General features: G+C 40.1%; 1 protein-coding gene across 5 annotated transcripts in view; it reads right to left on the minus strand.

Moving 5' to 3' along the window:
• DPF3 (double PHD fingers 3) overlaps positions 1-23,257 on the minus strand; it is a 164,982-nt gene that overhangs the window by 44,603 nt on the left and 97,122 nt on the right. For all 5 annotated transcript variants that reach the window (XR_007509178.1, XR_007509177.1, XR_007509176.1 and 2 more), the window contains exons 4-7: positions 19,726-19,853; positions 15,774-15,869; positions 14,698-14,736; positions 11,002-11,080 (exon numbers count right to left, since the gene is read on the minus strand). Coding sequence is in view for 2 of the 5 variants with exons in the window: in XM_049825668.1 (XP_049681625.1) it covers positions 11,002-11,080; positions 14,698-14,736; positions 15,774-15,869; positions 19,726-19,853 (342 nt within the window). In the remaining 3 variants the exon portion in view is untranslated. The remainder of the gene's footprint in view (positions 1-11,001; positions 11,081-14,697; positions 14,737-15,773; positions 15,870-19,725; positions 19,854-23,257) is intronic.

Raw genomic sequence — 23,257 nt, forward strand, 5'->3', positions numbered from 1 at the left:
GGTAATAAATAGCTTTATTCACAGATTCCTAGTCAAGACAAGGAGATGGAAATCATCCACAGTTTCTTGCTAGAAGAACATGTAGTAGTGATACTTATTTGCCCAGGTAAACTTCATATTCAGCATCCCAATAAATAATAAAACGTGTGACAGAGAATCCTCCTTCTGAACTTTTGTTTATTTTAGGATTAAGTCAACAGACATTAAGAACAGGATCAAACAATTCAGGGTGATGAAAGGTCTACATATTCACAGGATGCTCACCACAAGGGCAAGCTTCATCATAAGATTCATTACATACAAATTCAGCTTCTATAAAGTTTTTAATTCATGTTATTGTCTCTAAAAGTTATCTCTTCATCTTCAAAGCAGTCTCTGAATCTCCATTTTCTTTTATACAGCTATTTCGTCTACCAAATACAATTATTGCCGTTTTAAAAGATTAGGAAATAAAGGCAAAGAAGCTTAGTGCCCTTCCTGCAAATTTTTACTCCCAGCCACATTTTCAGTCACTTTATTAGCTTCATTAACCTTAAGGATTTCACAGAGGAATAAATGTCATGCCCAGTAGTCTGTCCTGCATAACTTGCTTAGGAAGGCAAAGGAAGTGGTGCCAGAAGAGAGAACAGAACCCAGCAGTATCTAGTTCTCTGTCTCATTCTTAGACCCCTGGAAAAAATCTCCAAGGGGGAAGTTACCATCCACTCCTAAAAGCTTAACTCGGCCCTGATACTGAAAAGGTATCCTGCAATGTATACAGATAAGTACTTCCCATTCCTCAGACACCCGAGTCTGGGAATGTCATAAGGCTCCACAAATCAAAAAAAATAATAAAAAAAGACCTGCCCCAATTATTCATTTACATATAAGTAAAACTCCCATTATTATACTTTTCTGCTACTACTCACAAAAAGCCAATGAATGGTCCACATTCTGGAACAGATGATAGAAAATTGTAAATCAAAGCCTAGCACGATAACATATTTCATTCTCCATCTCTTCCAGCTGATTTGCAAACTCCCTCAAGAAAAATTCTTTCCCTTATTAGAAACGTGTAAAACAACATCATGATATTAATGAGTGATCTGGAACACTTTTATCCCAGTTTTCTCCGTTCTGTAAGGTGATGATCACACAGTCATCAGTGTTGTAAGTCTTTGAATACCCTTGATTTAGAAATGAGAACTCCTGCAGGAGGGAGGGGGGAAAGTTGGGGAGAAATAAAATGCTCAGCTACATATCCACATCCGTTCTTTGAAGCATCTGCCCTCATTTCATATGTAAACCTAATTCTATTGCCAGACATTTTGAACAACTAGACTGGTGTTAGATGCATGCTCTCCACAAAACATCAGTTCCGTCTCCCTTCTTCTAGTACCAGCCATGTATTCTTCTAATGCATTCTGGAGAGGGAAACTACTCCTTCTCCTCTGCGGTCCTACAGAGCAAAGGACAAGCAGTGGAACAGATGCTGACAGAAAGTCAAACGACAATATATCCACAGTTCTGTATGACTTTGTCTCTACTTTTTGAATAGGGGAAAAAGTGTAACAAAAAAGTAATCATCAAACCAAAGAGAGTTACAAATGCTCACTGCTTAAATTTTTTCAGAAAGATAACCCCCTCTAATTACACAGATGTTACAGCATTTCCTAGAATGGAGAGAGAGATTTACATTTCTAGTGTGTTATTTGAGTATCATACTAAGTATCCCACTCTATCCCCCTTATGTGCATTTGAAGATGAAAGTTAAAAAATAATTCTTCTGCTATGAATTACTGATACTGCTCAAAAACTTCTGTCTACTTAAATTATTCTCAGAGCACTATCAGGTGATCAGTGCTGTACTGACAACAGAGGAAGCACTTGGACTTAATAGCTGCTATTGATGGACTGACTATCCCACTCTACCTTGCTCTTATGTATCTTGATCCTGCATTAATACTAACCTAGCTGCAAAATCAGATAAACTCTAAACCCCAGCCTCATTTACCTATTAGAGGGAGTTTTAAATTTCAAAACAAAAAATATTTCTATACATTCTACCAGGCTTCATTTCATTCAGCTCTACCTGAAAACGTACCCACAATTCTAGCTCTACTGTTGCTACCTTACAAAAGCACCATGTCCTTGAATATAGGTCTCATACATCTTTCTTCTTCAATGCACAAAAGGAAACTTGCATTCCCAGCAGGAAGTCCAAAGGCTGTGGCCTTGCCTCCATTCCCTACAGGATCCTGCAGGCTGTGGAGTTTAGGACGGCATAGGAAATCAGATGGGTCTGCAGACTTGCCCTTCTCCAGAGAGAAAGTTACCAGCTCACCAGGAAAAAACAGCAAACATTGATATAAGCTGAGGCAGTAGTAATTCTGCAGCTGAGCCCTTCCCACTGCCAAAACTCTTTCGGATGGCCTTCAAGGGTGGCAGCAAGTTGAGACATGCCTAGCTAAAAAGGAATTTGGAGGACTTTATGACCAGAGCTGAGGCAAAGGAGTTCTGTTTACACAGTCCCAGCAGATCCTTTGTAGGACCAAAGCTTTGTAGCTTCCAGCAGCTTTTTTTCCTGGTGTCTAGACTTTTCCACCTTTCAAATGCATGTTCTATCATGGAAAAAGTCCGAAGTGATGCCGCCATGAGTTGAAACTGCAGGGATTTCCTATTCCCCAAGCAAATTAGACTTCTGCAGGGGAAAAAGGGTATCATGATATTAGTCAGGTAAAAGAACGATTGGCTTCAGTGAGACTTTCCTAGAATAAAAGCTAAGTCAGAACTTCATGGTTTCTCCAACAGACTGAATCTTCCTGAATTCACTCTAATCTCTTATTTTCCAGATAGAGCACATTTTATTAATCTACCATATCACTGTGCTAAGAAGTAGTTTCTATAAAAGGGCGATCATTAATAAACACTTAGCTCTTATATAACTCTTCCCACTGCAAGATTGGCTTTTCAAACATTAATTAATCTTCCTCCACATTCCTGAGTGGGAAATACTATTCTCATTTCACTTCTGAAAAAAGAGAACCACAGAGGGGTTAAGTGACTTGCCCACACAGTGATCTTTTGTCATTACCAGGACTGGAATTCATGAGTTCCAGCATCCAGACCAGTGCTTACACCACATCTTTCTCATTCTCAGAGCTGACAAAAGCATAATGAGAACTGGTTCTCCCAGTCTGAAATGTATGCTGCTGATTAGTTCTTAAGGCTATGCAGCTTACACATAGCAAGTGAGAGTGTGCCTTTCATAAACTTTGCTGGGTGGCCTTCCCTTTCTTTCAGCAGCTTTGACTTTTTTTATCTTTAATTTTCCTTGCTAGATAGGCTCATCATCCTTGCATGTGGTAGATTTCATACTGAATCTCAACACTGGGAAGTTGACTTGATCTTTAATTAGGTAGTCGAGCCCAATGAAAACAGCAGGAGTTTGTAGAACGTAACCCACTTCAATTCCTCCTGCATTCAAAGGATATATTTTTGCTATAACCTGATGTGAATGCCATCTTAGGAACAAGCTGGGTAAGTAAGCAGTAATACAGCAGTGCAGATCAAACACCACAAACGGGGAAGAGGGAGAGATTTTATTAGGCCACCAGACGCTCTCCTATGATGAACCTTACTTTCCTTCTAATCTGAAGACTGAAGTGAAGACGTTACACAACTGTGTTATGGGGGAAAAACATAATTTGCAGACAGTTTAATCACGAGCACTGAGTGTTTCATAAGAGAGCTCTGTTCTAAGTTCTGGCCTGTAACAGCCTGCAACTCTTTGGATAAGCAAATTCTCACTCTGTTTACATTTCTCAATGAGTAAAATTAATATAAAATACTTCCCCTGCTTTAAAAGGGGATTTGAAATCTATGACTTAGAAGACTTCCTCATCAAATATTTAATTGCTGTGTTGCTGTCATTTTGAAATTGTTACACATTTGGTCCTTGGCAGGCTGTGAGCTATGTTCCAGCCAGCTCTCCACATACATTTTGCACAATCTGTCACCAGTATGAGACAGAAGGAAACAATCCATGTTTTTGGTGGAAACAGGAAATTGGGGGAGTACATGTGCTTATTTTTTTTTGTCACTGAATCTTGCCCCCCTCATTGTCTTTCTTTGCTTTTTTCCTTTGCCTCCTGTTCTTTCTTCTCAGCTGGGCTCTGTCAAATGCTAAATCTTAAGCTAACTGCTAGCAGGCAGTCATTCCTCAAAGTTATCTTCCTATCCTACCATTTGCTCCACTCCAAAAAAAAATTCCTTGTTTTGCACTGGTTTGGTAATATAATCTCCCCTGTTACAGTTATGCCCGCATTCTAGCACATCCAGAGATCTCAAATGCTAACAGTGTATTTTGACCTCCACTGATAGAAAGGCATTACTTTTGTCCCTCTCCAATCAGTACTGTCATGCTATACACCTCTAGTATTAGAGCAGCTATTTACTGATGTGGGTTTTCTATAGTCCTTGTTTCACTGCCCCTAGAGGACAACCCCAGAATCTACCCGCTGTATTAACATCACAGGGATGTTGAACTCCAGTGCAAAACATGCACAAGTCAACAACATATATGTTCAGATTTCAATAAATGAATGGCTAGCAGAAACAAAAGAGAAAAGAGGTAGCCTATATGAGTAGAAAACATTCAACTACCAGAGTCAACTCTGTTCCCCTCTTACCATGTGCTCTACTCCAGACCTGTGTTATTCAATATTAATTAAAAACAAAACAAAACAAACAAACAAACAAAAAACAACAAAAAATGTCCTTGCCTCCCTAATCTTGGCTTTTCTACCAATAATGCAATAATGTAGTCAATGAATGCCAAGTACAGCAGCAGCTATGGTGGGAGAGTTGTCTGTTGGGTTCATCTGAACAATCATCTTATTCTAGATCTTATTGCTTATTAACTACTTAGGGATTCACTGGAAAGGATAATACCAAGAGATGATTTAGGGCTTAAACTGCTGACAGTTTAAAGGCAAGCTGAAGTCATGATGGAGATTTATGAGAAGCATGTAAAAACAATGTCATTCTGATATTTAACCAAAGGTCTGCCCTAAGAAGCAGCAGTTAGTAGTGTCAGACTCATTCATAGTATCTGTAAGAATTAAGACAACAGATTAAGTCTCAGAGAACTGGTAAAAATCAGGCTAAATCGTGATTTATCTTGTAGGCCTTTTGTATTCCAGCAAACCTTCCAGAGAATCAATGAGATATTTGTTAAAATTAGTATGATGGGATCAGGTCTATTTCAAGGAGATGAGAAAGAAGGCAGGTGAAGTTAGCAAGGTAATTACTAGAGCCATCTTTTTGTGAACATATACAATAAAATAGTTCCTAAAGAACAGGCCTCAAGGAATTGCATTTGGCAAGTCATGCTAGAACAATACAACATTTAGCTGGGATTTTCTAAGGAAACTAAAAGAGAGAGATCCTGGGTACACATTGAAACTTAGTGGAATCTGTTCATCTTAATCACTTAAACTACCTGAAGACTCCAGCCTTTTGTTGGCAGAACCTACAATACATTTAGTGGAGAAAGGGAATGGGGAAGAAAAAAATTAATCTCAAAATAATGAAATTTCAATGTCCCACTGGACGATGAAGTTACAGAAAAAGCAGGAGGATGTTTCAAGCTATAGTGATTTGGATGTACGGTCAAGCATTTTTAAAAACAAAAACATGTTCTGAATAATTATTAGTAGTTCAGAGTCAAGTTCAAAGTGTCCACTTAGGGACCAGCTTTATATGATCTGTAGGCACAATACAAGCAGATAGGCACTTAGTGGGATATTCAGGTAAACAGTTTAGGAACCTACGTCCAGTTGAAATCAGTGAGAATTAAGAGCCTAACTTTTTTGTAAACTTCACAAGGCACCTTTCTGCATCTTCAAGCACCTGCAAGAGTCCATTTTGGGCCCAGTGCTTACCTCTGTTTTTATCATTAATTTGGAGGGTAGACTAGAGAGTGAAAGAATCAAACATGCAGAGAACTGTTGGCAAAAATACTGAAATAATAATAAAAATATATCATATGAGCTTCATTAATCAAAGAATTTTTTCAAACAGTAACATAATTAGTAAATATTAATATGGCATCTAGTATAAATAAATAAAACACATTATAAACAGGACAAAGCAATATAATGAGGAAACTGAAGACGACAGATAATCTGCCTGAGTAGAAACAGATTGAATAGGGAAGGAACAAGAAGCAATAGCAAATGGTATATTAAATATGAACTCACATGGTGGACAAGGATGAAAACTCCTTTGCCACTGAAACATGACATGTGGCACTGGAGAGGAGCGTCTTGCACTGAAAAAGGGTTTACTAAACAACCTATTAGGTCAGACATCTCTGTACCTCTCATAGATACATAACAGAGCAAGTTGCATAAATCCAAGTTGTATAAGTAAATGTAAGTTACATGTAAATGTATCAACCATTCATCTTCTGAACTGCTTCCATCCTCAGAACAGCACATTCAACTTAGTTCTGGCCACTGCTACTTAAATAACACCCTTTGGAGATTTTTCAGAGAAAAGATACAAGCTTAGCAAAAGAGCTGAAGAAAACACAGCTGAAAGAAGCCCCAGTAACTGTTTACACACATAGAAAGAAGACAATGTTATCCACTAAGAACAGAGCAAGAACTGCTGGTCTTAGACTGCAGCAGAGAAAATTCAGATTAAATAACTAGAGAAACCTGAAAATGAAGTTTTTGACAAAAGAATCAGCTTCTACAAAACACTACAGGATCAGTATCTCTGGGTACATGAAAGGTTGCATTAGTCACTGATCCAGCAGAGATCATAGGAACGTTTCAGTCAGTTCTCATTTTGCACAAGGAATGGATCTGAATGCATATCTCAGCCTCAGAGGGATTATGAATAAAGGATAGGACAAGGGGTAATGGCTTTAAACTAAAAGAGTAGATTTTGATTAGATGTAAAGAAGAATTTCTTCCCTGTGAGGGCGGTGAGGCACTGGAACAGGTTGCCCAGAGAAGTTGTGGATGCCCCATCCCTGGAAGTGTTCAAGGCCAGGTTGGATGAGGCTTTGAGCAACATGGTTTAGTGGAAGGTGTCCCTGCCCATGGCAGGGCGGTTGGAACTAGATGATCTTTAAAGTCCCTTCCAGCCCAAATCATTCTATGATTCTATGGTTCTGTGATACAGTACAAACATAAGTTGTTATGCTAAAACAGCAGTTTATACAGGAATAAAAATAAAAGGAGACAAGGACATAATGGTAAAAGGAAAAGAAAGAAACAACTCCTTTTATAAATGGGCAAGGGAAATGTTCCACAGATAGAGGGACAGAATACAAAAGTGGAGATATGTACATAGGTACGTTTCTGTGGAAACATAAGAAGAATGAAAGCAGACAAATGAAGATGGACAGCAGGAAAGTTAGTAACTTGTAGAGATTCAGCACAAACTAATGGCTCTAGCTAAAGGAAGTAGACATCTGGAGTCACGAAGCTCAGGTGCTGCAACTGATTGCAACTTTTAAACCAGAATACAAGTTTCTAGGTAAAACTTCAGAGAAGCTTTTTTTTTCTTTTTTTAAATAGCAAATAATAGTCAATAAACAACATGAAAACAGCAGAAGGATTTTGAAGAAGACTGCTGTAGTAGAACTAACGGTTCCCCAGCTGATCACTTGACAGCAACATAACATCAATTCTTATTACACATGTAGGTATTCATACAGTTGTTCATTCTGTCGCTCCTTTAAAAATCACAGCTGTGGTGGTGCATCTTCCACTTCTTTTGCTTGGCATCAAAGGCTTTGCTTTGCTCCTCAAGCCCTACTTTACAATATCTTTTAAGGCACCTGCTCTGTCTCCTAGCCCAGGCTATGTTTGGGTCTCGTCTCATACAGCAGCTGACCCATTCAGCTATGTTACCATTTCCAGCCTATACCCATTTTACACCAGGCTGCCCTGCCACTTTCATTATCCAAGCATTTATCCTAAGGGAGCTCAAGGCATAACACTATCCAATGCAACTGGTTGAAAATCTGACCAACTAGTTTTCCACTTGGTGATTTGATGAAACAAGGCATTTCATGATTTTATCGATGCTTTGAATGGTCAAATATTTTATTCTGAACTTCTGATACAGTATATGCTCAATAAAATCAACTCAAGTATTTCAGACTATTTCATTCCACAAAACAAGCAAACAATCACCTTTTCTTAAAAACACAGGATGACAAAACATTTTGAGCTTTGAAAACCTTCCTCCATATAGAAATTCCATATTTCCTGTCAGTTTTAAGATTGGGACCAGGTTTAATATTGTTGTATAGCTGAATGCCTCTTCCAAAAAAAGGCAGGCCTTTTCAGAAATAACATTGCTATCTTCCAACACAAGGGGCAGTGTCAGCTTGGTACCACTCTTGCATCATCTTTCTGGCACACAGACTAGTTTTTTCCCCATAACCATTTTATTACTGATGAAACATGGTGATAAATTCTTGTTTCTCATAAACATGAATATGTAACTATGAAAAAAGAGCAGAGTAGTTCTTCACCACAAATCATTTTTTGTGCCCATGCAGTTAAATAAGAAAATTAATTTGGTTTAGATATGCTTATGCTTTCTTCTTTGTGGTCACTTTCCAAACCCAAATATCAGAACACTTGCAGAAGAAGCAACCTGGAGGTAAATTAAATAATATACAGAAAAACTAAAGTGTCAACCCATTGAGGTAATTATTTATACCAATAATGTGATTGTGGGAATCATGTTTACCCAAACAGGAGACAGATTCACTATTTTTGACCCTCATATTTCCATGTAAAACAAAATTATCTGTCCAAAACATCTGCACATGGAATACTGCAAACCAATTTCTTACCTACCACGACTAGGTTGAGATTTATCTATAAAAATATTTAGCAAATAATTTCAAAGAAAAAATTTATTCAAGAAATCTACCCAAGCAGGAAAGAGGCCTCAACTTAAGCCAGTTATTCACAATGAATTGTATATAATATTTCTACAGATAGTTAACAAGGGCAGGATATTACTTCAGAATGATGGCTTTACAATTGGGACAGTTCTTTCCTTCTGCTCCACAGTCAGGTGAGAGAGTTCTGCTACCACATAACCCTTTTCTCAGCTATCTACAATGGAAAAGGAGGAGTCACTGTGTAATGTCTGGATTCCAAAACTCCTTATGACTCACCCCCAAACTAAGTTTTTTAAAAACAAAAGGTATTAGCCAAATGAAATAGGAAAGTTTATATTTCCAAAACCAAAGAGGAAATTTATGCTCCAAAATGTAAGCCAAGGCAAAATTCCATCAGTACAACAATGTACCAGAGCCTTGACTTCAGCCCAGATTTCTGCTGCCTGCTTTGATATCTTAGGTGTTTTACCTACTCTGTGCAAATCACTACTACGCATGTTGTGAGTTCTCTGTAAGATCCAAAAGCAAAGCAAGATCAGACAATAAAGAGTCATTATGTTCAAAATTACTACCACTGACAAGTGTCCCTGGATTTAGAAGGATGTTCCAGAAAAGGGATAAAGACAGTTATGCCTATACCAGCAGAGGAAAGCTGTGGATTTCAGCAAGATACATACTGGGCTCTCAGAGAAGTCTTTGAAGACACATTTTAGTTCTTCCAACACATAAGGACAGCTATTTAACCACAGTAGAAGTGTCTTGATTCTTCACAACCTAAAGAGCTTTTCCTCCTCAATCATGTGTTCAGACACTCCCATTCACGTGCAAGTCTTTCCATTTCTGCTCACTGCCCTTAGAATATTCACCTTGCTGAAGCAAAGTACCCAACATGTCCATCACTGTACTGTGCAGTCACCTGGTCTCACCATAAAAGAATATGATTTGATCACATGGAATATAGTTCTTATTTACCATGCATGCTCCTTATTTCTTCATGTTTTTAAAAATAAGCAGGAAATACCCCCATAGATTGACATAGTAACAGTTGGTCTTTCAAGGTCACTAACGTTGCAAGATAGGTAAATAGTGGCTTAAGGGGCGAATTGTCCTCAAAACCACCAAACATTTTTAGATCACAGAAGTGAAGACCTCCTGCTATTCTCCTTTTGTTAGGTTATTGTATTATAGGATAAAAGGCACCCAGTAGCACAAGTTATTATTGCATGTACACTCTACAGTAAGCCTTAAGATGGGAGACCTCAAAAGCATGTGGGTAAGATAAGTGCCCTTCACAGAAATGACACAGTGAAGCAAAAAAGGATGTCAAAAGAAGAAGGAAAGCACCAAGGACTAGACCGTAAAAAAATATATATTGTGTATCAAATACTGGACTCCTTCCTCATGCTAGGACTCTGGTATCCTTCTGCAGTTTGGGTATTGGGCTCTGGTATAATTTTTCAGTTGGGACAATGCCTTACTTCACTTGCAGTCCCACTGCAAGATGTCAAACAGCATGGCCATATTCAAAGTGAATATATATCAAAGCAAAGCATTCCAGCTGTGTTTGTTTCTTAAGAGGGCTCAACTCCTGATGATGCCACAAGAGTACTGTCTGAGTGAGGGATGAGAATAAGACCTTCAAAATTTAGCCCAGTGAGATTTCAAAAGGACTGAAGGAAAGAGAATCACCAAATATATGAAGAGATACAAGGGTGAAGTACCTTTGTCGGAGATTTTTGAGTTATGCTTTTGTTTGTAACTATCTGAAACAGAGAAAGAAATAGAGGGTGAATCTTACATGGGGGAAAGGAAGACAAAAGGCAAAGAAGCCAGAAAAAGAGAAGGAGAAAGAAAATATAAGAGATGATTTATTATAGGGCAAAGGGAAGTGGAGTCTTGCTGAGGACTTAATTTTATTTCCTTCATGCAAAAACACCAAGACCAGCAGCAGCAGCAGGTGGCAAACATGCAAGTCAGAGAGCAGCAGAATATTTTGCTGGAAGGGAAAAGATGAAGCCCTGAGTGCACCGAGCTGGTAGGACCAGGCTGGAAGCAGAATCAGCTGTCTGGGTGCTACTTACTGTCACAGACATAGGGTTTGTCATGGTCATCCTGGGAGGCAGCATCATTCCGTCTCCTGCCACCTCCAGATCCCCGAGCCTGCAAGGACAAGAGGAATGTTAACATTATTCCACCGCCCCTCAGGTATCCTTGTGCCCCGCACCCTCCTATGAAAAATGTGCAATGTAAACTAAACAAATCCTCAGCTTCCATACAGTTTGTCAAGGGTGGGCTTGACCCTTCATATCCTAAGATATGCACTATGTTAATGGACCTTGTAACACAGTGGAGATGCCCTCCACAGATAACCCAAACTGTTCATCCATAGCAGTAGGTCACTGCCAGCGCATATTCAGTTGAGTATCATCACACATTCATTTCTGAAGATGTTCAAATACCTTGCTTAACTGAATATGAATGAATGAATAGATGAACAGGTGTTAGAGGATAAATATAACCATTAAATCAGCCAGAAAACAGGCCCCAAATAAAACAGAGGTAAAATTATTTCCTTTAATATTTTCAAAGGGGGGGTTGCTTGTTTTGTTTTGTTTTGTTTTGTTTTCTAGCTGAAAAGCAATGTTTTGAAATGGCCTTCTGGGACCAAGATACCATGGCTAATTATAAAATGGAGCTTTGGTCAGTTCGTAGAAAAGATTAGGTAACATGGCTACCTCCAATAACGGAGAACGGGAATTATCCAGGAAGGTCTCTGTAGTTCTGGGTTCCTACAACATACCAAGTTGGCAGCCCTGGAAACTGGAAAGATCTGTTTCTCCACAGCAGAGACTGCTCTGTCCTGAGCTCCAGGGGTAAGAGTGGAATTCAGCATCAAATTGGTCCTGACCCTTCTCAGCTGAGATGCCAGCAAGAGGACAGCTCATATCTCTCCAATGGTGGAGGCTGTGATGTGGAACTGGGAACTGAGCCAAGGCCTTCAATTCTTTCATGTTCACTAATGTATAGTGTGTAGATGACAATAATTTTAGACTTGATCTTTATTTGAGGAACTGATCTGCAGGTGGACGGCTAGATAGCCCTTTATTAATTCTGTCAGCTACTCTGTTCCTGGGTAAAAGCAACAAAATTGTTTCTGTTGCTCCTCTTATTAAACTGTTGATGTTTCTCACCCTAGACAAGGCCTCCTGACTCAAATCCTTCAAGCTTTTGCATGTGAAAATAAGAAAGGGACAGAGCTTCATCAAGTAAAGCTGGAGAAGATGTAGAAATTCTGAGACTATTAGTACCCCAGACACAAAGGGGTCGTAGGAGCTCTGTCCCTCTTCCATGGATTTGGGACTGAACTAGCACTATTCAAGCTGCATTCCATCAGATATCTAAAGGAACAAGGAACAGTTTTACACTGGCCTGCCAAAGTCTGTCAAAACGGGGATTTATAAAAACTTCACACATATTTCCCTGGGATCGCTCAGATCTAACTCTTAACACAGTCCTGAAGAAAAGACATGGATTTGCAGCTGTCTGGATGGTGTAAATACTATTCAGTATGGCAAGTATAGCTCTGTCTTCTGCAAAGACCTCTGTGCAGATCAGCACACACGTGCAGAGTGAGATTTGTAAGGGTGAACTGAAAAGCAGTTTCACCCTGGAAAAGGCCCCAGCAACACTTGTTTGGTGGAAGCTACTTTACTGACCATATCACATAAAATCATCTTACTGGTCTGCAATATTTTCTCTCTGACTGCCAGCTCTGTAAACCCACTCTGGGCTATGAAATCGATCCCAGGCTAGTTCCTTTCTTCCCTCACTACTTCAAAATGTGCTGCAAGCTGAATTTCAGTCCATGGCAGCTCCTATACAACCCTCAGCTCATCAGAGAGTCTTCACAGAGACAAGTGATTGGCCCTTAATGAATATTTCTGCTGGTACCTGGATTAGGATTCAATTTCCCTATCCTACCAGCTGCATTGGCTTTTCAGGGCGGTGAAAAAACTGTAAAGTCTTATTTTTGTCACTAGTCAGTAGGTCTGACTCTGTTTACACACTGAGAACGGATCTGTTGAGTAAGAAGGTACTATTTTTACATAGGCACCTTTCAGAATAGGATGGTAATTTAAGGTCTGTTGCTCGGAGTTTCGCTAGTCTTACAGCCAGCTGTTTCCCTTCAAACCGTTCTCTACAGAAACACAAGGGTACAGCATTCACGTCATGACCACACGTCAGATATACTTTTTCATGCATTGAACACACAGGGGGAGATTTTTCAAGTCAATGACTTTCACTGGGACTTGGGTTCCTAAATGTCTTCAGTGCCTTTGAAATTGTCCCATGGGATATCCAGCTGACGAGCAGACAATCTGTACAGGTGCAGCTGCATTCCTCTCATATCTCCTAGCAAACTGTCCTTCCCAGCTCCTACCACATTCTCCCTGTCCAGCAAAGATACTAAAAAGCTCCTTCCATAAATCCATCTCTTCAGCCCTCAGTGTCCTTCCTAATGCTCCCACGATTTCAGGGCTAGCCTTGAGGGGATAGTAAACAGAGCAGCTGCCCCAGAGGAACTGAGTGCCCCGTGCTTGCTGTCAGCACTCCAGTCTGTTGAATTCAGTCATCCACGACTGCCTTCATTCTCCTGACGGGATGCAGCAAAGACTACGAGACTTGACTTGTGAGGCCTGGAAGCCGTGGCATAGCAGCCTTGAAGCAGCCCTGAAGCAGCCAGAGAGAGAAGCCGGAGGGACAGATGGAGAGTCCAGGATTAAAAATAAAATCATGCTGTAGGGAAAGGAAGGGGCATGTGCAGTCTGGAAAGTCCAGAGCGGTAATTCTGTTGCATTAATCCTTCATCGATGCTGTCAGCCCTTCTCACTCTTCTTCTGAATCCCGAAAGGCCACACTCTGCAGGATCTAGTTTCCTATGCATGTCCTTCCCCTCTTCTGCCCTCTAAAAATACCCTAACCAACTCCTTCCCAGAAACAAAGTGCTGCCCAGGTTTCATGTCCCCTAATTCCAAATTCTTAGCCTCGATTTCCTACACTGGGTCAGGCTCACATTAGAAAAGGGCTGCTTGAAGAGTGGCAAAACACTCGTAAGCAGACGCAATTCAGGCTTACCAGTTTTCAACAGCTAGAGAATCTGGCCCTAATTTTGAAATCCTAATTTATACCACATTTTGCTTTGGTTATTGATGCCATCAAGTAAAAACGAAAATTGCTCAAAGTATTTGGCACTCTTCAGATTTATCTTTTTTGCACTGAATGAAGCCAGGGCACTAGGAGAGCAGGAGTTAGTTGCAAGAAAAAGGCAAGAGATCCTGCTGCTTCTGTACTTAATAGGGGGCCAGTTCTAGGGCAGAAAATAAGACATAAATTTATGCTTCAAAATGAATGGCACACCTAGTACCCTCCAACTCCTTTCCCTACAGTAGCAGAGGAAAAGTAACAGTTATTCTGAAACAGTTTCCTGAACAGGGGAGTAAAACTTCGCACATAACAGTAACTTCAGGACTTTGTTTGTGTAGGCCTGGGATATATGAATACGGCAACTTCCCTTCTGCTGAGCAGTATATCTCTTTTAGCTGTTCACTCCCTTTCACTCACCCTAACCAGCATGCGCAGTTCATGTGAGAGCAACTTATTAGAAAAGAGTTGTTAGCCTGGAATATTAGTTGATCGCTACAGTCAAGCTTGTGTGCATGTATCGATTCTAAGTCCTGGTTTTGGTTACTGGTTCATACAAATTTTCTGAAACTTACATTTTTCTGGAAAATTTTTTTCCAGGTGGGGGTCTTTGGCTAAGAAAGAAAGAAAGAAAGAAACTGGTTCAGGTGATTTTGAGAATAAGGAAGGTGAAATATATACTTATCCAATTATTAAAGTGCTTTGATCTTATATTAAAGGACTTAAGCTCCAAAATAAAGAGGAGCAGAAAACTGAAACAACACAACAACAGAAGAAACCAAAAGAGAGGGTCTGATGCACAAGTACATTGCAAGTATTCAATGTGGTTTCATGTCTCTCTGTCATTCAAAAGCTAATATATCCTGCTCATTTGGCCTAAAATGTGGCCCTTCTTGCTTGACTCCTACAAACACATCAAAAGGTACTTCTAGAGCTCCTGTGCCCCTGCAGCATCTGCTGGAGCCAAAGAGAGATGAAAATGCTTGAAACTTCTGAGAATTGTGTTCACATTTATTTAGATGCCTAGCTTATGGGGCCACAATTGAAAATGTTGATTCCCAGTTTTAAAATGTTGGCCTCATTACTTAACTGGTGCCCTGCTGAAATTATGAAAAGACATCTTAGGTAAGAGAAGGGACACAGACTCCCCTAAGGGTAAAATATTGCCCATTTTAAGCAAATGGAAGATTTGCCATGGGCTCAAGAGGGCCAGCGTCAGCCACAAAATGCTACCTTGGAGAAAGCTGCAAAACGTATTAACACAGTTCAAGTTACTTTTATTAATTTTTTTGGGCTGTCATGATTGAATTTGTTACTTTTCTGTAATTAGTAAATGTTTTAAAGTAAGAGCATTGTAATAGCAGGATGTCATCATAATTATTACAGTTTACATTACAATTGTAAATACAACACTTTAATAAATTTACGCCAACTTTTTACTCTCAAAATAGTCTTTTTTCTTGGTAATTCACAAAAATAAACTGAAAAAATATTAAAAATCTTTGACCGTATGACTGAAAATTACCTATAGTGTTCTCACTATCATATATCCATAGATATACACTTTGCATATACCATACACGTGACAAATATACACTAGGAAACAGAGGTTTGCTTCCTTCCTTCCCATTCCAGTAAACTCTCCACCTACCCGTCCTCTAGGCCTGTTCTTTCGTTTTGGAATATCTTCTTCCAGATCTTCTTCCTCGTTCGCTTCATCTGCATTTTCATCATTTTCTAAAACCCTCTGTGGTTGAGAAATAAACAGGAATGGTTAGAAGAAAAGATGACACATACAACCAACTGCTGCTCTTTACCACAGAGACTGCAGGTTATTAAATTACAGTTGATTAATGATATAATGCCAAATCAGATCCCAGAACCCCTACTTCTTTCCACTAAAGCAAAATTTGCTTTCCCTTCCACCCTCAGTTCTCCAGGGAGTTCTTATTAAAAATACCCCTGATATCAGTCAACTACAAAAAAAAGGTTCCTAAGAAATAATAGTGGCATCACTGAGCACCGATACCCCAAGACAACACAAGTATTAGTATGCATAACTGCAGGCCCTGTCTGGGAATTTGTTTGCATGATTTTTTTTTGCACCTTAAATTGTTTTGTTTTCCTCTAATGTTGAGAATGCACTTTAAGAAGACAGAAATCAGTGTTTTTCTCCTTGGCAGCTCACAATTTTCTTTGTTCAGCAAAAATAGAGAAAATTCCTCCATATATTCCAGCATGTTTAGTGGATCTAGAAAGTAACATCTTCCAGGGCTTACACCACAGGTACAACTCTGTAATCTGGAAGCAGAGGTCTTGCTGCAGGAGAATACTGGGGAAGTACAGGTCCTATTGAAGTTAATAGGAACACTGGCAATAGTTCCTTCAATTAATTATTTAATAGGAACAGTAATTCATCATCTCACAGTAACTGTGAGATGCCCAATCCTTTTATCTTGATCTTTTGAAATGTAACCTCTATAGAATCAAACACAGGCTGCTGCCCTGAAAACGTGCACAAGTCAGACTTGCACGGACAAAGGCAAGACAAACCATCACAGCACTAATGTGGAAAGAAGTCCCATTGAAATCCCCTCAACCCTTGGCATGTCTGCTAGAAATACAGAAATGGGCCCCAGCCACTCCTACCATTCATGGTGCGGCACCATTTCATAAGGGACTAATCTGGAATCACTAACTTATCTTTGCCATGCCACCATTCATTTGAATTACAACATGCAGCCATGATGCAGATTCAGATCAGTGACATTAAACTGATGGGGAGGGTTTTCAGTCTTACTGTATGTGTCCCTTCCCTATAATTTCTACCTAACAGCTATTTGAGAGCCAGCAGAGGGAGAACAGAAGCATATCACAGTTGCTTTCTCTCCTTCCTACATACATCAAGCACCAAATTCTGAATTTGTGAGAAAGAATACAACACAAATTACACTTTTTAAAAAGCCTGTATTTGGAAGACCAACTATACAAGTTTATTCTTTTTTTTATCAGCTAAATTTTTAAGACTAATATTGGACAGTGTCCCTTTTAAAAAGTACAAACAACTTTTAGAACATGGTAGAGGATCAAGTCTCCGTTTGGTTTTTGCTCCTTTTATTTTTAAATCTCAGGAGGCTATTAATGAGGTCAGACCATCATGAAATACAATTTCACATAATACTAGAGTACTAAATACTAGAAGGTGTAAAAGTTAAGAAAGCTCCAGTTCTGCATACATAAAATGTTTCTTCAAAATTCATGCAGTTGCATATATTAATTGACTTCATCTTAGGAAACTGAAGCAGTTGGAAAATGTTATACGTGAGGAGACTAGTGGTATGTAGGAAAATAAGCAAACTTACTGATACAAGTTTAGATTTTCACATTGCTTCATACCTTAAAGTATCTCCAAAAAAAGTGAAGGCTGCAACCATATCATATGTGGGAGGGGAAGGAGCTAGTTTACAACAATAATACTACACAAGAGCAGTTAAGAGAAATATTACAAACCACTTTCCTTGTTTAAAATTGCAGCATCATTTTAGGAAAGAGATAATAAGTGACCAAGTGTGAATTTGGTGACACTGCCAGGGTAACGACTTTAATCCTTGACAGAAGGGGCATAGCCTTTCTGATGCATGGTCAAAAGGCTATTCTAAGCCTTCTCCAGCAAACGATGGAGACACACATTCAACACCAATTTACTGTAGGGCAAAATCCTCAACCCTGTTAAATATCAACTGTACAGCAGGTCCCAATGACTGCAACTATTTAGCAGGGAGAACCCTTACCCTTTTTACCAACGTAACTTTTCTTTTCCTATTCTGTCTTCCTAAAACAGTTCCCCAGCCCAATGTACTTCAGTGCAGCTAAGCACCAAGTCTTCTTCTCCTGAGAGATACTACGAGTTTGAGAGAGCAGTAAGTGGCTGGAGCTGGGGTGGGAATCACAGCTATGTCTATCCCACCTGCTCACTCTCACCACCACTGAGGCTGGGCCCTTTCAAGTTACAGCACAGAAGAGCATGCAAAGGAACAAAAGAGAGATTTGCATTCGCTTACTTGTCATACGGATGAAAGGCACTGGTCATGATTTTGATCTGGTACAGCCTAGCTGCCAGGTGCCAAAGTACATGCTGAAAGCCGGCTACTAGTAAAGGCTTTGGCAATTGCTGTTGTATAGACTGAATCCAGATAAACTGTGCTTGCAGGAGAAACAATAGCAAGACATGCCTTTTGCATCTCTTCTGATGAAACTAGCATCCAGGTGACAGGTCACAGCTACAGCAGTTTAGCTCAAACTTTTTTGTATATTTTTGCATCCCCTCCCTGCTCTGCAATGCCGACTTGGGTCAGTTCCACTGTCTCTAAAGTCGCTTTCCTTGGACTGCTGCTGAGGATAATTCAGAGCTCAGATCACACAGCAACATCCAAAGGCACTTGTTGATCTCATAAGGATGCTGCACCATGACTTCTTGTGACCTTGGAAGCAGGTATAAACAGAGCTTTAGGGCTCTCGGTTTAATAGACCCAGATACACTACTGAAGGAGGAAACACAGAGTGGGCCTCATGCCAAGCTTTTCCCCGCTCCATGCGCATGGGATGCTCCCTGTTTGATGGTGCTCCTTTACCTGTGTAACTGGGAATAGGAGACCTAATTTTGCTGACCTCACATGTGTGAAATTTCTAGCAAATAGACCAGTAGGACCGAGCTCCAAGTAAAATAGATTTCATGCCCGTGCTCTTCTGTTTCATTTGGCATGGGGCTGCCCACTTAATTTTTCACTAGTTTTAGGTATAGACGCAACACATTGTATCTCAGCCAAAATTAACAAGTTTGACACATTGCCAATGGCTCTCACCTAAAAATCACTAATAGACTCACAGCACAATGGTGTTTTAGCATCACCAAAGATGTGCTGCTGCTCCCCAGGGAGAGGCCTGCTTTCCTAGCCATTTAAGATGTCTTCATAAAGTGACATGCACTTATATAAGAACACTTTATATTAGCTGAATTCCTTCTATGACAGACCCGCAAATGTGTTTCTAACTTTCAAACTATAATGCATGTGAAGAGGCAATATTTCTCATACCTGGATCACTAATAATAACAGATAATTAAGGTTAGAATATTTTTAAGTATTTATTTTGCTTGTATAGTTCCTGAAGGCTTCTCAGTATAGAAAAAAAACAGGCAAGGCAATGACACGTTTTTGTGTACAGTCCGCAGCTGTGATTCCAAATTCAAACCCATGTCCAAATTCACTTTAAATATGAGGCACTAAAATTCAGTTTATGGTTGGGACCCATCTCTGCTTGTCAGTTTTATATGTAATCATCTCATAGTGCTGCAAAACAAATTCCAACACAGAAGCTGTGCAGAACACAGCCAAACAACTGAGATTCTTGTGACAGGAGAAGCGTGAGAGATCCCGAGTTCATTTTGAGCATCACAGTGTAGCACAATGGTTTGATAACATTTTGACAGTAGAATGACACAACTATCAACAGATGCACTGTTCTGCCACAGGACAAAATCTGCTAGGCTTAAAGACAAATGGTAAAATCCAGCCCTGCTGTCAGGGCATGGGGCTCTCCCTTACCTGGATTTCTTGTATAGTGTCTTCCTCTTTAGTGTCCGTTTTTTTCTCTATTCCCTCTCCACGCAGCAAGGCTTCCAGAGTTGTACTTTCTGATGTGAATCCATCTTTTTTCAGAGGCAGATCAACTTCTGAAAAAAAAACCACACTGACTGTATGTGTCTCCCTCAGACAGCTAACAAGCAGAAGGACAGAGATGACAAGCTGAAGACTGACAGACTTTCAAGCTTATTTCTATCCTGAAAGAGAGTTCTTCAAGTTCTTCTTTTAACCACTAAGGATCCCCATATAGGATTCATGTCTGTCTTACTGAAAACCTGGTATCTTTTCAGTTGCTGTGTTTGCTTACAGGAAAAAAAAGGCTGGACATGTTCTATCAGGAGGAAATAAATGGAGAAAAAAAATCCTTTTCCTTTATGTAAACTCCCTATGCTTCAAATAAAGAACAAAACCAGGACTTTCTAAGATACTGAAATATCAAATATGAAGATCTGATCTCCTGAAGTAGAAAAGTATTTTAATGCAATTTAGCACTGGCACAATCTATACAGCACAGCTCCTACACCAGGGCATGTTCTACACGTGGAGAAGCGGAAAGCTCGTGTGTCGGGCCAATGCTGAGAACTTAAACTGAAAAAATAAAGGGATGTGTCTTGAATTTTCATTTAATATTGACTAGATAAAATCTTCAGTTTGTTGTAAATGAGCCCACACCAATGAAGAAACACAAGTCGGCACAGCTGTGAGTGCAGAAGCTAGCCCATAGAACAGGACGACCCCCAGCCGGTGCATGGAGAGCCAAAGGCTGGCCCAGGGGCAGGCCTGGGGCATGGGACTCCAGGAGACAGTGCAGGTTTATGAGGAAGCTTGATGCAACCTGCAGCACAAGTGAAGGAACAGAGACTTATTCCCCTTCCGAATGCTGCCACCAGATTATGAGGCTGTGCAGCAGGCAGGCAAATACAGCATGTTAACTTTAGCAAGATGTTAAAATACATCTAGGGAAGAATTCAGTTTTCCTTGTAGATCCTGGCCTCTACCCCAATCATGCAGGAGTTTTCAGAGCAACCCTATGGCAGGGAGACATTCTGAACATCTCTTTTACCTGACAATGCCAGATGTGGATTTCTCAAGTACTCCCTGCCTTCTAAAATTAATTCCTTCCTCTAGGCCAACAGATTTATAAAGTAATAATGTACAGGACCGATGCTCACAAATCAGCCTCTGGTCTCCTTATTTCATAGGTCTGTCCACTTCTTAGCTTTTAGGACTGTGTTGTGTTCCCCAGTTTGCCTGAAGCTCCCTGTCTTTCTATCACCATGAGTTGCAAACTCTGCACGGCAGAAATTCATGTGTTTATAAAGCCCCAAATCACTCCTGCCATCCAAAAAATGAATGAACACTTCCACGTGGGACAGTAAAGTATAATCTGTTTCTTGGGGGCAATTGCATCTCAGGAATATGTTTGTTCTATATATGAAAAACTCTAAGCCAGCAAATGATTCAGGGTCCCTGATCAGTGCTTCCACAACATGCTTGCTCAAGTCTTCTGAAGTGAGAGAGCATTGCTCAGCCAATAACCACAGAAAATCCAGCAAAAATTCCAGCAAAAGCTATTCTATTCATAGAGGGAAAGGCTGAGTACAAACCATGCAGAAAAACCAAACCACTGGGATTTTCAAAGGGAACTCCCAGGACAAGCCACACAATGGGTTGGGGTCAACAGTGAATTGATCCCCCTTCTCATCACAAGGAGGTCTATTCAGTCAGGCCTCTGTTTTCATTATTAAGCTCTGCACACACACCCCATTATGCCACCTTCCCCAACTTCTCCCTTACTTGAGCTGTAAAAAAGACAGAGAAGTCAACAGAGAATCATACAGATTGAATTTCCCTGTATGAACTCCTAGTACCTCCCTCTGGATGCTAAATCCAGACATTTCAATAGAAAGAAGGGATTTTTGACTTGATTTATGTGCAAATCCCAACACTTGAATCTAAAGTCACTAAGGAACCTCCATAATCATCTCTGGCTGTCGGCTTGGCTTGGTTTCAAAGTCCTGTGCTGAGGTGCAAAAGGGCATTTGCTTTGCATTTAGAACCTTGTGGGACTGCAAAACCCAAGGGGTCATCATACACTCAGCAAGAGAAGAAGCTTCAAGCAAGCTCAAGGGCATCAGAAACAAACATGTCTTCACTGTGACAAGCTATGCCTGTCTCTGGAAACCGATACACTCAGCAAACAAATGCATTTGAAAAAGGGAACGAGCAAGGAAAGGATGAGGGATAAGTAAAACATATACGAAAGTAAAACTACTTCCTGTTTGTTCCAGAGATATTGAACATTAAGTAAGAGGGAAAGGTAGGCTTTAAGGTCAAAAAATGGCAGCTGTCTTTAATAGGCATGTTTGGGTTTTGTGGTACTGCTACTTCCCACCCGCAACACTCCAGGAGACTTTTCATCCAAAACTCTCAGAGCACTTTTTAATTATTAAATTTAACGTCCCACTGACAAGTCAGTGTGAGGTAATACTTTTATTCCCAGTTTACTGATGGGGAGATTGAGTCACCAAGAAGTTAAGTTAAGGAGCAGGAAATCCAGCTAAAAGAAACTCAGGGCAGCTGCCTCCCATCCGCCCGCTAAACTTGCTGCTGTTCAACTCCTTCATTTTCTTCTCCATTGGTAGCTTCTACGAGTCCACTTTCATCCCTAAGTAGCTCTACAAAGTGGGAAATGGCAGACACTATCTTAACTGGAATGTAAAGTTTATGGAATAAAAACCTACAAAGGTCCAAACCCAACCTCTTAGTAATGAATTCAGTCCTTCCTGGAAGATGGCTAGTCTGTAAAGCATACAGTAATGAAGACAGGAAATTACGTTTCCAAACCACTTTTTGAATCCTCAGAGATACAAGTCTCCAAAAATCTAAACGATGGCTCAGTTAACCTAGAGAAATAGTTAAACACTACCAGGGATCATTAAATTCATTTCACTAAATCCCTAATTTAGTCTTTCCTATTTAACTCTCCAGGACTTTCCCACAAAAGCTAGAAAAGTATATTTTTGTCTTATGCCTGTACCCTACAGAAAACTGAGAAGCCAACTCAATGCCTGAAATGTATTTTTGTTGTGAAAGATCAAGGATACCCCCAGACCATGGGAACTGCTGTATGGAAGCAAATCGGGGTCCGTTCCACCCACTGTCCTGCTTATGAAGGCACTGGCCAACGTCAGAAGCTTCAACCAAGGCCAGAGAGAGTCTTCTAGGCTTGAGAAATCAAGCCATGACCCCACACTTGCCTCTCTTTGCTTTGATATGTGTTGTGCTGTACTATGCAGTCACATCAGATGCTGCAGAAGAAGGTATGAGTGTCTGTCAGGAGAGAAATGCAAAGAAAATAATCTACCCTAATACTACATTTCATCCTGATCTCTAACAGGTCAGTCCTGAGGGATAAATGTAGTATCACTTGCAGTTATCCTAAATCCTGGGTCTTCTGGAAATGCACAGAATAGCCCAGCCCTTTCTGAAT

The sequence above is a fragment of the Accipiter gentilis genome, chromosome 22, assembly GCF_929443795.1.
Source record: "Accipiter gentilis chromosome 22, bAccGen1.1, whole genome shotgun sequence".
In the NCBI taxonomy this organism is placed as follows: domain Eukaryota; kingdom Metazoa; phylum Chordata; class Aves; order Accipitriformes; family Accipitridae; genus Astur; species Astur gentilis.